The sequence below is a fragment of the Molothrus ater genome, chromosome 2, assembly GCF_012460135.2.
Source record: "Molothrus ater isolate BHLD 08-10-18 breed brown headed cowbird chromosome 2, BPBGC_Mater_1.1, whole genome shotgun sequence".
Taxonomy (NCBI): Eukaryota; Metazoa; Chordata; class Aves; order Passeriformes; family Icteridae; genus Molothrus; species Molothrus ater.
The window spans coordinates 60,612,548-60,627,615 of NC_050479.2; the positions used below are offsets into that span (position 1 = coordinate 60,612,548).

A 15,068-nucleotide genomic window follows, 5' to 3' on the forward strand; every position below is an offset into this window, starting at 1 on the left:
CAATTTGCCTTGGCTGTAATGTGTCAAATGCTTCACTGAAGTCAGAGGGTGTTGTGATCATATATAATAATACCAGAAAAGAGACTGTTGCATTTATCAGGCATGATTTTTTGCTCCGCTTGTTGCTTACAGAGGAGAGTAGAACTTGCATCCTTCATTGCTCTCATCTCTCCATGATGCCTGAAAGTTTGCCAGTCAAATATTACAGAATTGAAAGCCAGAATACTTATTTCCCTGTGGAAACCACAATTGTTAAAAAACTTTAAGAAACTTCAACCTTATTTAGTGATTTTATTTAGTGATTTGGACTAGATGCGCAGTCCCTTAAAACCACTCTGAGAAAATAACACATGATACTTTTTTCCTCTAATGAGTACCTACAGGGGTGAAATTAGAGATGCCATTTCAGCTCCAAATTTGTTCCTGTGGGAGTGATATGTTCTAATAATCTTTGCACCTCAGTTCTTTTCAGAGGTGCTGAACACAGTACCTGTGTCTCGGCCTCCAGGAGTCTAAGTGGCAGCTAGAGAGTGACTAATGATATCATATTTTCTTACTTTTCTTTTTTTCCCTCTTAAGTTTCTTCTTTGCCCAGAAGGATTTTAAATGCAGTGGGGCCAGAAGTTAAGACTCCTGACACCCAGTCCCTGCAGCTTTAAGGACACCCTCAGTCAGCCTGCACACACCAAATATGCCAAATTTCTTTTTCCAGATTTCACTTTCTTCAGCAAAAAGCTCTATTGTCTTTTTGTGATAGAAGTATGTCTTCTAAAAACTACCCACAAGCAAGAAGCAGATGTTACACGTGAACTCACAAAGGCTGTGTCTGGCCACACAACTGCACACGATTTGCATACAGGGCATTGCCACCACTGCAAACAACTGCGACTCAGCTGCAGGGCAGAACATGTGGGACCAGGATCACCTTGAGCCAAAAATCAGCTCTGGGTTGAAGTCAGTTCAAATTCCTCTATCTCCCACCTGCTGTCTATTTTTATACACTGTACACCACCACAAACTTATCTGGTGTAGCCTGGCAGAGAAAGAACCTAATTTGCAGGTCAAAGCAGCCACATCCTGCACTGTGCACCCCAAATTCTCCTACAAAAGCCAAGGTAAGGGAGGGCAGCTCTTCTTTTCTAAAACTTTTTAAAACTAAGTCTGAAATATCACTAAATTCAATACCTTATAGTGGTTACAATTTAAGATACCTCCTACACTTCCTCTCACCCATCTAGAAAACATCTTGCTTATCTTAACAACCACATCAGTTATGTTCAGGGTGTCTTAAGTTCTTGCAGCTTTTTATCCTGTTTTTCATTTACTTGTCTGTTATCTTCAAAAAATTGGTAATACAGGGCTTCACACACATTTAGCCTGCAAATGATGAGGCTGCAGGGATCACTTTTGCCTCTTCAAGAGCCAACAGCCAGGAAAGCACACGCAGACACAGAGTTTTCTTATGGGTAACTGGAGGGTCTCCAACATGCTGTCCATCTGCACACTAATGACAAGTGCGTGCCCCCTCAGAGACATCAACCACAGACAGTGTAAACAGCAGGAGGGTTAATCCACCTGTTTTCCCCAAATGGTAGTACAGATTTTCTACCCTGCCCTTGACAGATTTCTTGAGTGACAATCTGTGCTGTTTTGTTTCAGAAACATCTTCCTTGCCATGATCATCAAGAAGCACAAAGCACATACAATAGGCTCAGGGTCAGCCCTTATTGAGACTGAATCTCTTTATTAAGTAGAGAGAAAAAGTTAAAAATGTCTCATGCCTTGGAAAATTAAATTTTGCAATTCTCAATTGCTGATGTAAATGTCTTACCCAGTCTCTGTGGCACCAACATAATTGGCCCTGGCCTGTGTTCTTTCTTCCATTGCTCCAGGTCATCAAGCTCTTTCTTAGCAACTGAGCAGGTATAAAAAGAAATAAATATATGTAAGTTAGAGGAATACTAACAAGCAGCCATTACTGCTAATTGCATGTAATCCTGAAGACCATCCAGGAACCAGCTTGCTTCTCAAGAGATGCAGACACCCTCACAAGAGGCTACACAGTCACTGCAATAATTAGCTAATAAGGCAAACATTTTTCCTAACTTGAGACTGTAATGGTGAGCAACCCTAGGACTGAACCCCAAAAGTAAAGCCAAAACCAGCTATGAGACTGCTAATAGACTGCTTTTTAATCCCTGGGAACCTATAGGTAAGTGCCACAGTATTTATTCCTTCAGGTAAAACAGAAGTTTTTACGATGAAGATGTTATTACGGCATAGAGGGAAATCCTTGTGGTGTAATGCCCTCCAGCAGGGAAAAGAAAAGTAATTTTCCCTCCCAACCACATGCTCCCTAAATAAAAACAGGAGGAATGCATGAATCAGCTTCAAATTAAGACACTTCAACATAGGCACCCACATGTGAGATGGGTAGCAAGCTCCCAGCGTAGTCAGTGCAAGTCAATACAGCTGGGGTGCAGCCATATGCTCCAGGATGGCTGATTTAACTTCTCTCTTTGTTGACTGACAGAGAGAAAAGCACAACAATTCCTTTAAATAGCAAGGCCAACAAAGCCTGTGGAAAGAGGAGCTGTGTTTTACACTAGCACTTCAGTTGCTCTGGAAGCTTATTTTACTCTTACTAACTGTGCATCATAACGGCTGGCTATGGCTATTGGAGGCTAACACCAGCCATCCTCTAAGAGGATAAAGCCAGTATTTGGGTAAACCTCTAAAGAGACCCAAAAGACAGAGAACAGCTTTTTATTTCACCTTTAAAACAAGCATTTAAGTAGAGACTGCATCCAGTGAGGTCCTATTTCTGCCAGTGTCCAGGACAGAAATACTTGACATGCTTCAGACCTTCCACAGGGGCGCCACAAAGTGCAAATGCAAACAGATCTTTATTAGAGCAGTAGCACCTTTGCTGTTAACATCATAGTCAGGTCTAAGATGATATGCTGCTATTCTTCCTTCAAAAATATATAGTTTGGTTCATGATAAGTCCATTTTCTTTCTTGCATCCAAAGGAAACCCAATCCACACCAGCCTGCTGGTAAAGCATTTCAGCCAAATTCACAATGTTTGAGAAGAAAGGATTTGATTGCACTGTTTCCTCGAGGACTCAAGACATGAGAAGTGCTGACTCACACTCCTTCAGCTTTCATGCCTTGCATAAATCAATGCCCAGGTGTGTAGAACTGCTGTGCCCAGTCAGTCACCACTGTATACAGAATTAATTTCACACCTGACTCTGGCTGTAACTTTGCCAATAAAAGACTTCAACATATGCCTGATCTTTCTGGTAGAGATTCTAGCTAAGCAGGGTGCTCCTGCTTAGCTACTTTCACCAGCAAGACTCAAAGCTAAGCAAAAGTGAACCTATATCCACAAATACTTTCCACCTAAAATTACTTTTATCAGTTTCAGTAGAAGAACCACCTACACTCAAATGCATGTTCAAGAACCAACAGTGTCTGCAGTCACTTTTGTTTCCACATGGGAGTATTTTCAAAAATATTTCTTATTTATATTTTTGTTCTTCCTCCTCTTAACCTTGAGACTGTTCAAGGTTCCCCAATATGAATTCAATCCTGTAAAAGTTGGATAGAGCTAATTCCAGCATAGTTTTGCTGAAGCCATCTTGAACAAATCCTGCACTGAAATTACCAAAACCCTTCCAACAAGATTTATTCTGCATGAAGTAAAGCCAGATGATGAGTCACTCTTAAGAAAAGCTACATCATCATGGAGAATGCTCATAGCATTGACATTACTGTTATATCTATACATATAAAAGCATTGTAAAAATGAGGATAAAAATTGCAAGAGCAATAAAATGCTAAAATCCCAAAGTTATTCAAGTGTGTGTATTATATTAGACAACTCAACTTACTTTGCTGCAACTGTTTTCTTCTGGTTTCATTTGGAGTTACCAAGACATATGGGCCAACACTAAAATGAAAGAATACACTCTTATTTTCCCTGTTCACACAAAATCAGAACGAGAAAGTGTTCCTTCATCACCAAAGTCAGTTTTCTGCTGTTGTAGCAAACAACTTCATAGAAAAAGTAATATTTATTCTGATTCAGCTCTTTAGGAATTTTTGGTAAGTACTCTAGGAGTACTTGTTATATTTGTAATTGGCAGCAGATACCAAGGATAATATTTTCAGGAATTTTTAGCATAGCCTTTGCTGTTCTTATTCAAGTCTTACTCTAGACTGCTGACATCAAATCTCATGCATTTCAAATCAAATCATGTCCTTGAATCACAATGTTCCATGTGGAAGACGACTGTATGCTGGGAAGAGCACTGGTGCTGGCAGTCCCACCCCTTACCCTGTGGGCACCAAGCACCTTGTGGACTTAAGCAGTCTGCCCAAAAGTTGTCCAAGGAGTGTGCAAAGTCACACTGTTTGTGATGGACCCACGTGACTTACTCTCAGCCTGAGCCTCAGTTTCCTTGTCAGTCTTTCATTTTCAGGCACCAGGAATTCCTTGGGCATATTCATCTTGCTGTCATGCCTAAGGTGCGACTTACTGAATCAGGACAAGGGGCCTGTTTTGCCAGACTTAATTCAAAATGCAGTTGCTGTCTCAAGGAGCTATCAATCTAATGTGACAGCAAAGAGGCAAGCCAGGGTTCAGAGTGTATTAAGAGACTTGAGGTGATCAAAAGAGTGATGAAAACTTGTCAGTTCCACTTGGAGAAGACAAAGGGCTTTATCTCCATGGTGTATTGTATGAGCAGGAGTTTACACGGCTCCCACTTATCAGAAGTTGTGCTATGGGGGTGCAGGTTTACCAGAAATGCACTAAGCAGCAGTTGGCCCCACACATCAGAGTCTTGGCAGGGTTTTATATGCATGTGTGGGCACAAATATTTCATCTGGCTTCATTGCAGGGAAAGCACAAGGAGAAGAACAGCTAGCAAAGAATAATTAGGGGTGAAGGCTGAGCCTCTGATTCAGGAAAGGCCACAGGGAGTGGCTAAAGGACAAACTAGTAAGCAGAGAGAGAAGTTGGCAGTGGAAAAGTAATGAAACAATAAGGCCCAAGACTAAGGCTTAAAAGGGGAATGAAAATCATGCAAAGAGATCAAAGTGCCCAAAGCTGCCTGCTGCCGTATCACTGTAATTCAGGATTTGGTAAGAGAGTATTTATATCCAATTACCTCTTTCTCTTTGAAGACTTATTCTAGGAGGATGTGGATTAATTTATGAGATTAAACTAGTGAAGATAGAGCCGTGAGCTTTAATGGTGCCATTTAATATGATCTTTTCCCTTTCTGCCGGGATACTCTGGTGCCCCCGAGACAGTGAGACCATTCTGCACATCTCCACCGAACCCCAGACCCTCCAAGGCTGGAGTGAAGAGTGCAGCAACACCCCAGTGGTGTTCACCACACAACTGCAAACATTACTTAAAAGAAGCTTTGACAACACATCTTGCTGATAGCATAAGACTCCCAATCAATGATGTTGTTTCAGATTTTTCTCTATTTGATTGAGTGTTAGCACTTCCAATTTATCCCAAAGTGCCTTTAACAAGCTGCTACACAATGTATCTGTTTCAAGACTTTTTTACAGCTTTTGTTTTTGTTTCAGATATTAAGATCATATTTCTCTCAAGTTCATACACCAAAATTATTAAGTACCTTTAAACTCCCCTCCTTTCCCTTTGGCAGTGATAAAAGTGGCTGAAATTATGGGTTGCAATGCTACATATCTTCCTCTCCCAAAAATCGATCATGCATCTAGATATCACGCTGCTTCACAGCACTAGAGGGCAGAAGAGTTTTTATACCATGTACTTTGATGACTTCAAAAAGCGTTTGTCTGGTTGATTTGTTTTAAGTTATAATCTTTTTTTTTTTTTAAAAAAAAAGACCTTGGCTTGTCTGAACATGTATGAGAAATCACAATATCAAATCTAGCCCTTTTGCCATGAATCATTTCCTTTATCTGCTTCCGCTTTTTGGCTGGAAGGCTCACACCCCAGGAAGCCAGGTGGGGGCCACTCTTCTGGTAGCCTCATCTTCAGCACCTCAGAAGGACTGCACATGAAATACAGCAAAGATCAATCAGTTTACCAAAGAGGTGGAGGTGACAGTACATTTACCATCTGTTTCCAGCAGATTAAGAGTTGTTGTGTTTAAAACAGTGTTTATTTAAAAGCAAAGTTCATTTAAAATTCATTGAAATAAAGGCAAAGAAAGTGAGGAAGCCAAGTCTTCAGTGGGGGTGGGAAGGGGAGAACAGGACACCACCTTTTCTTTGTCTTTTATCTAATGCTTTGTTTTACTTATTATTAGAAATAATAAGAAAAAAAAAGGCAGGGGGGAGCATTATTGAGTTTATCTAAATTTATAGTATTCACCTTGGTCTCTGGAAAGATATGCCAGAGTGTGGGTTTGGGTACTGGGATCAGGAATGGCCTTAAGCTGAAGGAGGACAGGTTTAGGTTAGATACTAGGAAGAAATTCTTTACTGGGAGGGTGGTGAAGCACTGGCACAAGTTGCCCAGAGATGTTGTGGATTCCCTATCCTTGAGTTGTTTAAGAGCAGGCTGGATGGGGCTCTGAACAGCCTCGTCTAGTGGAAGGATTCCTGCCCATGGCAGGGGTGTTGGAACTAGATGACCTTTAAGGTCTCCTAAAGAATCATTCCATGACTCTCTGATCAGGGGGAAGGAGGAGTAAGTACATGGTAAATTTCTTATGTGAGGAGTGAAAGTCAGGGTCCAAAGTGGTTCCTTGCTTTTTAACCCTACAGGAGTGGAAGCCAAATGAGCTGTTGCCTGAGAAACTCCACCTGCCCTACCAGTTCTAAAATCTGCACCTAATATTCCTTATTTTCTTGAGAGTCTCTTTTTGAAGGAAAGAAAGTTAATGCAAAAACCCACCACCAGCTTCCACCTTGTGTTGTTATCCAGTTTGCAGGATATTTTATGTCATTTCTTTGTTCAGGCAAAACCTCTGATCCAGTTAAGCCTATAATACCTGCTACAGCCTGTCAATTTAATATTCCAGTCAGTTTCTGGGTTGCCACAGTAGCCATAAGTCTGGAGCAAATTATCCTACTTACCTGGGGAGCAATTAAGGAAATGTGGAGATTTGAAGCTATCAGTGGTCTGCAGAATTTTGTGCTTTATACCAATATATGAAGTGCTTCAAAATCCACAGACAGAAAAGATTATAAAGAATTTAACTTTAGAGTTTCCCTAATAATGATTCTAATTGTTGTAAGACTTAAGCCTATCTTTGAGGTAGGGGTGTTTTATAAATACAAATACAGAAGTCACTGGAAGGGGGAGAAAGAACATCTTACCCCAGTTACAGCTCTTCAAAAAAGACAAATCATCTTCTGCCTTTATGGATCATATTAATCTTGATGAGTGTTTTTTGTTTTATTTTCTCTGCAGAAAATGGGAATGTATTGACTCATTACACAGACTGAACAGATATTAATGAGAGTAAGAAAGTTGTAACCCAATATGAGAATGTATCTGTCTATATTGAAATAATAAAAAAGGAATCTCCTATGATTTTTCAAGCAGATACACATAATATACCACATTTGTGGGATTATAAATGCCTATGCAACAATATATCACTGTGGTTTAACCCCAGTCAGTAACTAGGCACCACATGGCTGCTCGCTCACTCGGTCCCCCATGGCATGGGATGGAGAATTGGAAGGGTTAAAATGAGAAAACTCATGGGTTGAGATAAAGACAGTTTAACAGGTAAAGCAAAAGCTGAACACACAAGCAAAGCAGGAATGGATTCACCACTTCCCATGGTCAGGCAGGTGTTCAGCCATCCCCAGGAAAGCAGGGCTCCACCACATGTAATGGTGACTTGGGAAGACAAACACCATCCCTTTGTACATCTCTCCTTCTCCTTTTCCTTCCCCCAGCTATGTATGCTGAGCCTGATGCCATGTGTTATGGGATACACCTCTGCCAGCTGGGGTCAGCTGTCCCACAGCTCTCACAACTCCCTGTGCACCCCCAGCCCTCTCTCTGGTGGGGTGAGAGGCAGAAAAGGCCCTGACTCAGTGTCAGCCCTGCTCAGCTGGAACAAAACATCTCTGCGATATCAACACACTTTTGGCCACAAATCCAAACCATAGCCCCACAGCAGCTACTATGAAGAAAATTAGCTCTACTCTAGGCAAAACCAGCACATACAGAGAGAGATATAAAACATTTCAGTAAGGAGAAACATGAAATAATGTCATAGATAATCTCTAATGATAGTTTACACTTTGAGTGATCAGTAACACCATGTCTAAAAACTTAAATTTTGAATCATATGTGTAAGTCTACTTTTCTAACTAGCTCAAGAATACCTCTTCAGTGCTTTAAAGGCATTGATGATATCAATTTTTGTTCTACTTTCGTTCAGGTTTGTATAAAATATTTTATTTCTAAAATTGAAAAACCCATGAGGACTGCTGCTCACTGGTAATAGGTTTTGCAGAGCTGTGCTCTTCAGTTTTTCCTCAGGTCCACTCCAGCCATGTACCACAGGAGAGATATTCAAATGAAGTGTGAAATAGTTTAAAGAGTTAGAAAAGGAATGGGTGTTATAAACTGTGTCCAATTCCCCTGTGTTTTATACCCTGGGTGTATTGGTACATGAATGTCACAGAGCTGAAAGCCAAATATCTTGCCCTGCTGGGCAGAGTACTCTGCATAACAGACAGAAAATAAGGAGAATGAAGTTGGAGAGCAACAAAAATGACTAAAGCTTGGGAAGGAGGCACAGGCAGATTCAGCCAGAGGAGGGACCTAGGGTAAGATACTGCATTAGATAGTATGTTAAGACTGAATTTAAAAGAGATCAAACTGCCAAAGCCAACTCTTGAATTTCTTTCAAAGATACACTAAGCTGAACTTTGCATTCATTTATCAGGAATTGTTTTAAGAGCTGTCAAGTCCACACCATCACAAAGTATTGTTTTCACCAAAGCTCCCATGCCTGATGAAGCAGCCACATGCTGCTGAGCAGCACAGAAGCTGCCAAAGTTAAGGGCTATAAGATGCCAAATCCCAGCAAGCAGATAACTGTCCGTAGGTATCCCTATTTTGTAATGCGCACACAGCCAGATGCTAATGATAATTGACAGCCACAATTGTAGACCTCAGCTGAGCAATATGCTCTGTGTCCCAGCAGTGCCATAAGCAGATCTCTAGGAGAGTGTACAAACCTTACATGCAGGCCTGGGGCTCTGGCTTTCCATCTTTATCAGTGGCATCATCTTACCAGTTTGCAGCTCAGAGACAAAAGTGATATACTGGGGCTTAACATTACACACTGTCTGATTTATCCTCACTGCACATGTGCTTTTAACACAAGAGGCAGAAAATTAATTACATCAGCAGGAAATGTTCATCACCAAAAATCTACCTCCATAGATTTTGTCCTGTGTTTGCCACAGGCCAGGAATGCACTTAATTAACACAGTTCAAAAAATGTCTGGAAGATTATTAAACCAGGGTAATTCACTTCTGTATCTGGTCCCTTTCATTAAGATCAGGCAGCATTTTTGGCATTGTGAGGATTAAAGCAAAGAGTTAAATCCTGAAGAAGTGAACTTGCAAGGGGGAAGAGTGAGAAGAGAGAGGGCAGCAGAGAACAGCCCAAGAGAAAGAGTCGGAAATCTACAGGAAAGAAACAGACTTGAGGTTCTGCTTTTACCCACATGCTTGTAGAGAAATTCCTGAAGTTAAAATTTGGTCAAAAGACTAAAACTGAAACATGGAACTGAATTTCCAACAGTTCAGATGAGGCTCAGACTCAGCAGCTTGTTGTGGTCTTAGCACATCAGAAAGAAGAGCAGGTGCTTCAGCCGTACTCTGTTTTGGACAATCTCAACCAACTTCTGAAGATCCAAAGAAACTGGCACCCTGAGGGATCAAATCAGGGAGCCAAGGGGTAGCTCTCAGCCCAAACTTGGCTCACAGCACAGCTTTCTCTCCTCTGGAAACACTAACATGCCATGAGTCAGATTACACCAAAGGGGCAGGGCTCACTGTAGCAGGGCTGTAGATCAGCAGCACACCCAGCAAAGTCTAGAAAAGTCAGACATGGCTGTGCTCGTGCCGTCCCCAAATGCTAGAGCAGCCCAGTTCTCTCAATGCAGTACAGCATCAGGGATGTAGGGAGAGGGATGTAGGCATGTAGGGAGCATGCCAGAGCCAGCTGGAGCACCTGGTAATCACTGGCCCTGAGGAGCAGGGAGCATCATACGTGGGCAGGCCAGGCACTAGGCTTGGCAGCACCGAGTGCTGAGCTGAGCTCTCCCCTGCAGGGCCATGCATGTGCTGCATGTCAGGCTTGCCAGCGTGCCTGCAGAGCTCAGCAGGTCAGATGCTGTACCACATGAAGCCTGAGATTTGAGCTAGTGCCATGTTCATCTCTGCTTCCCCACTTCTTTTCTTTTCAACAATGTATTTCCTCCTCCACTGTCTCTGCATCAGAGAATTTGTCCTTTCATTGCCCCTGACCAAATGCAGCATCCTCCCATACATTCCTTATTCATCACCTTGCCACAGCTCCTCATCAAGCCATGCATCAAGAGAGCATGTCAGAGCTTGTGCAAAGCAAGCTCTTCCAAAAAAGCCTTCTAATATAGCATATGGAAAGACTTCCTTCCCTGCCCCAAACATTATATGGCACAGCAACCCCCCCATCCAGACTGAGAGTACACTTATTGTCTTACTGAGACCCTGTCACCAATCCTGTGCCTGGAGAAAAGGCTGGCTATGGACCATGGCAAAACTGGGCATCTCTGAAGCACTCCACTGGGCTGTAAACATCAGTACCTCAGCCTGAAAAACAGAGAGTTGTGAGACTACTCCTGTGCAGCATGTGGAGAGCTAACCTCTGAACAGATTTTCCATAATTCAAATTACCTGTCTTGCATTCCCACCAGTGGCTGGGCAGTGGGGAAAACAAGTATTTTGCTAAAAATCCGCCTACAGTTTTGAAGAGTATCCTAGGCTATAATATAAAGATGCATTCCATTCCCATCCTCAATAGCTGCTGAAACCAGGAGGGGCATTGCTTTTTCCTTATCTCCTGTTAATGGGCCCATCAATGCCTTGCTGCATGACTCAGAGAAAACTCCCTCCAGGGCCATTTCTCTTTAATGGACCCACCACCTGACTCACAGAATGACATCGGCCCATGGTGAGATGCTCCGCCCAGGGGGGAGGAGCTAAGTATTCACACCTGGATATAATCTGGGGTTGGGATGGGACAAGTCTTTTCTACTGGATCTTCAGAGGAAGACTACACCCTTTCTACAGGATCACTGCTCCAGTAGAACTATATTTGCTACTCCAGGAGGACTGTAGCCACCAATCCAACTGGACTGCTACCAACACCCTGACCAAAAGGGTGTTAGGTTGTATTCTGACTCTGTCAGTGGTTTTTCTTTTTGTATCATTGCATGTATTTTGATTTTGTTTCTTTTTTTCTTTTTCCTTTTCCTAATAAGTTGTATTTCTGACTTGGAGTCTCTCACTGGGTTTGCTTTCAAACCAGAACATTGAGTAACTTTTTTTTTTTTTTATTTTAAAGAAACTTTAGTTCATGAAAGAAAAAAAAAATCAGCACTGCTAAGTACAGCCTGTCAGCAATAGGATGAGGGGGATCTTATAACACCATAGATATTTTGGTTTGGTTTTTCTTGTTTTGTTTTTTTAAATTCAGGATTAAGATTGGAAAAGAAAGGAAAGAAAGCTCTGATAGATTGATAGATTTGGCTCCAGTGTCAAAGAATACAATTTCTTGAGTCAAGCATTCTAGCAAGTCTGCTCTCCTTTCAAACAAAATTATGAGGAACTGTTACCAGCTCTGCAGCAGTATATCTTCAGGCTTTATTATTTTGAATTTCAGTTTTTAATGAATTTTACCAGAACCAATATTATTCTTGGCAGCTTTAAAGGCGCTAAAGGCAGACTGCTGAATGGGGGCAGCAGTTTCTTTTTCAGGCACTAGCTATAGTTCACCCTCTAATTTCCCCACTTTCCTCCACCTTTCTTCTGTACAGACTTTTGTTTCTGAATAGGTATGAACAGGGGCAATTTGGGAATTTGCTTTCTACAAGTTAATTTCATGGCACTTAGCAGACAAAGTGAAGCCACTTAAATGCGAGCTTGTTATTATAAGCAGTTTCAAGCTCTTGTCATCCTGGTGACTTTTTTCTCCATGGCCTGAAACCACATTCTATGTATAACTTGGATGGGGATGTACAAAGTGTGACTTCAATTTTGCATTTGAACAAGTACTTTTCTTAATTAGGACCATTTTATTGTCACTTCTTGCCCTTGACATATCATATAAGGGCTTTTCCAAACCAAAACTATCTAAACTCTAATACCAGCTGCCCACCTTGTATTTTTAATAGTCTAGTTTGAATATTCAGTGCTGAACAGGACTGCAACATGCTACATCCCACACATATTTCCTGTGTCCCATCTAAACAAAAGGCCACCTGATCTGACCCTAAGATGTTCCTGAGATGTTTGCCCACTCCCAATTTTTCTCACAGCCTGAGACAGAGAGTTTGCATTGAAACAATTCACACAGAACCTTCAAAAGAGACTCCAACTCCTGCTTTGCTGGCAGCAAAACCATACCCCTGTCTGTTTTCAAAAAATAGCAAGCAGAAGCTGGAATAGAGACACTACTTGGCACAGAGGTATCCTGTTTGGGCCCCTCATGTTCCCTCTGCTATGCATATTCCAGAAATCCTTTAGTAATGTTAGTCTGTGCTTTTTCTGTCACCCTGTAACTGCAGCTCTCCAGCTGCTCTTGTTATCCCAGAACCTGAAAACCTGAACCTGAGGGTGTTCCAGTATTTTAGTTTTAAAGGTCACATTAAAAGATGTTGGTGGCTAAAAAGCTAAGTCAGCTTTATCAGTGGTAAAATGATATTTTAATCTGAAATCATTCTTGAAATGTAGCTTGGAAAATGAACAAAGTAATAATTAATGAAACTTGTTTTTTCTTTAAGAATAAAGATCCCCACTGTTCTGTTTCAGTATTTCCGATGCAATCTTCTCCTTTAATCTGTATTAGTTAAGGGAATTGCAGTTTAAGTGGCTTCATCCCATTCAAACTGCCAGGTAGCATTCCCTTTCTAAAGGGAAGGATGCAAACCCCCCTCTCATTCACTTCATTTTTTTATTAGAGTATGAGTTTCCCACTCATATTACATGGTTTCTATTCCAAACTGCCTTTCCTTCATCCCTCTTCTCATTAACTGAATACTAATGCAGAGTTTAATTTGTACATCTGAGATTTAGGAACTAATTCTTTGTGAGTACTTTATGAAGACAGAGAGAATATTTTCACATAGCAGAAAATAGTGCTTGGTCTTTGCAGTGGATGCACAACAGCTTTATGTCTGCAAGAATCATGTAAGATGAAAGAGGGAACAGGGATCTGTGTGATTATATGTGCTCTGGCCTTAAATTCTGCAGGGAGCTCTGGCAAACCAATTGATTAATTATTCACCTAACCTTTACCAGGGAGTTTGTATGCCAGACAAACTGGGTAAACATGGTCATGCCAATGGGAAAACTCCCACTGGCCCTGCTGCCCCCTCCTCCCCCTGAAAAAAACCCAAACAGCAACAAAATACACACATTACAGCTACATAAACAAACTGGGGCTGTCCTTACTCTACTGTGGATATGTGGCACTGTGAGAGCAGGCAAGACAGAGAATTTTTCATATTTGGAAGTGGCAGAAAATAAAGAGACAGCAACTAAAGAATTGTTGTTTGCTCTCCTGAAAGTCAATCATTAAAGCGCTGATGGATTTTAAAGGGACTCAGCTTTTAATAGTCCCTGTATCACTGCTACCCAATAGACAAGCATTCATGGGTTTCAGTGGAAATCTGCTGATCTCTGCTCACCATCAGCTGCCTGCCACCTCCTTCAGAGGTGGCTCCATCTTCTTCACTCAGAAAGAAGGGAAAGGAAACTGAAACAGTTTGCAGTTTTGCCAGCTGCCCTTTGAAAGACGGAAGAAAAAGAAGCAAGCTAAGCAAAATCAGCACATAATAATAATAATCTTAGCATTACATGCACTGTTATAAGAACTCAGAAAAAGCACATATGGTGAAAAGGAATAAACACTTAGCTATGGTCATCTAAGTATATTTACATTAAACATACGTGCATAAAACACAAACACAGAGCTTTCAGTTTCTATTCTGTATTATATCTGCAAGACAGAGCTTCTATAAATTATCTCAGGATTGTCAGTGGAAAGCAAGAGAGGGACTAAGCATAGATTCCAATAAAGCACCAAATGCTGAAGCTTTGGTTTTAGTTTTGTGAGCATGAAGTTCCTGGAAGCTGTTCTGTGTCCTTGACTGCATTCAGAGCAGTGTTGGAATGCAGCCTATATCCATCTCTTAAGCCAAAGTAAGTATTTTTAGACTTTCCAGGATGAAATATTAGGAGGCACAGAAAACAGGGAGCTAGAACCAGATTTGAAATTTCACTTTGAAAAAAGATGCCAAGAAACTTTGAAAAAAGATGCCAGACACCACGTATCCAAGGTACAGAACTGGCCACTGCTATGGCACAGGGTGTAAGCCATGCTGTCAAGAAGCCTGCCCGAACAACTTGGGTCCCATGTAGGAATCTCCAAGGAGATGACAGCATGCTGCTTGTATGCTCAGCCACATTCAGGCTCACTGTAAAGTATTTTCACCTTTAAAAGTGTGCACCTCGAGTAAGCTGGAGAACAGGCACCCAGTGCAGGTAGTAATCTGCATTGGTAATCTCAGTCAGGCTCCTTGTTACTTACTACTGCTTTTGCTGTTGTTGGTGCGCTGATGCTTGGCCTCCTGGTTTCTCTTCAGGTGCTGTCAGCTTCTGGGTGTTTTCACGCTTCTCTGTTTCCTTGTTGCCATGAGGGTTATCCTGAGAGGAAGATGGCATATTCCAGGCAGTAGCTGTCCTGTACCTGCTGCCTTCACTCCATCCTCCAGCCCCAGACATGGTTTTTGCAAGTACCTTGCCTTGACAGA

General features: G+C 41.6%; 1 protein-coding gene across 1 annotated transcript in view; it reads right to left on the bottom strand.

Annotated features, from left to right (window-relative positions):
* The window catches only part of EPSTI1 (epithelial stromal interaction 1), a 50,103-nt gene extending 35,035 nt beyond the window's left edge, over positions 1-15,068 (bottom strand). Inside the window, exons 1-3 of the mRNA XM_036378957.1 lie at positions 14,846-15,068; positions 3,899-3,957; positions 1,832-1,915 (exon numbers count right to left, since the gene is read on the bottom strand). Of these exons, the coding sequence (XP_036234850.1) occupies positions 1,832-1,915; positions 3,899-3,957; positions 14,846-15,039 (337 nt within the window). The 5' untranslated portion in view covers positions 15,040-15,068. The remainder of the gene's footprint in view (positions 1-1,831; positions 1,916-3,898; positions 3,958-14,845) is intronic.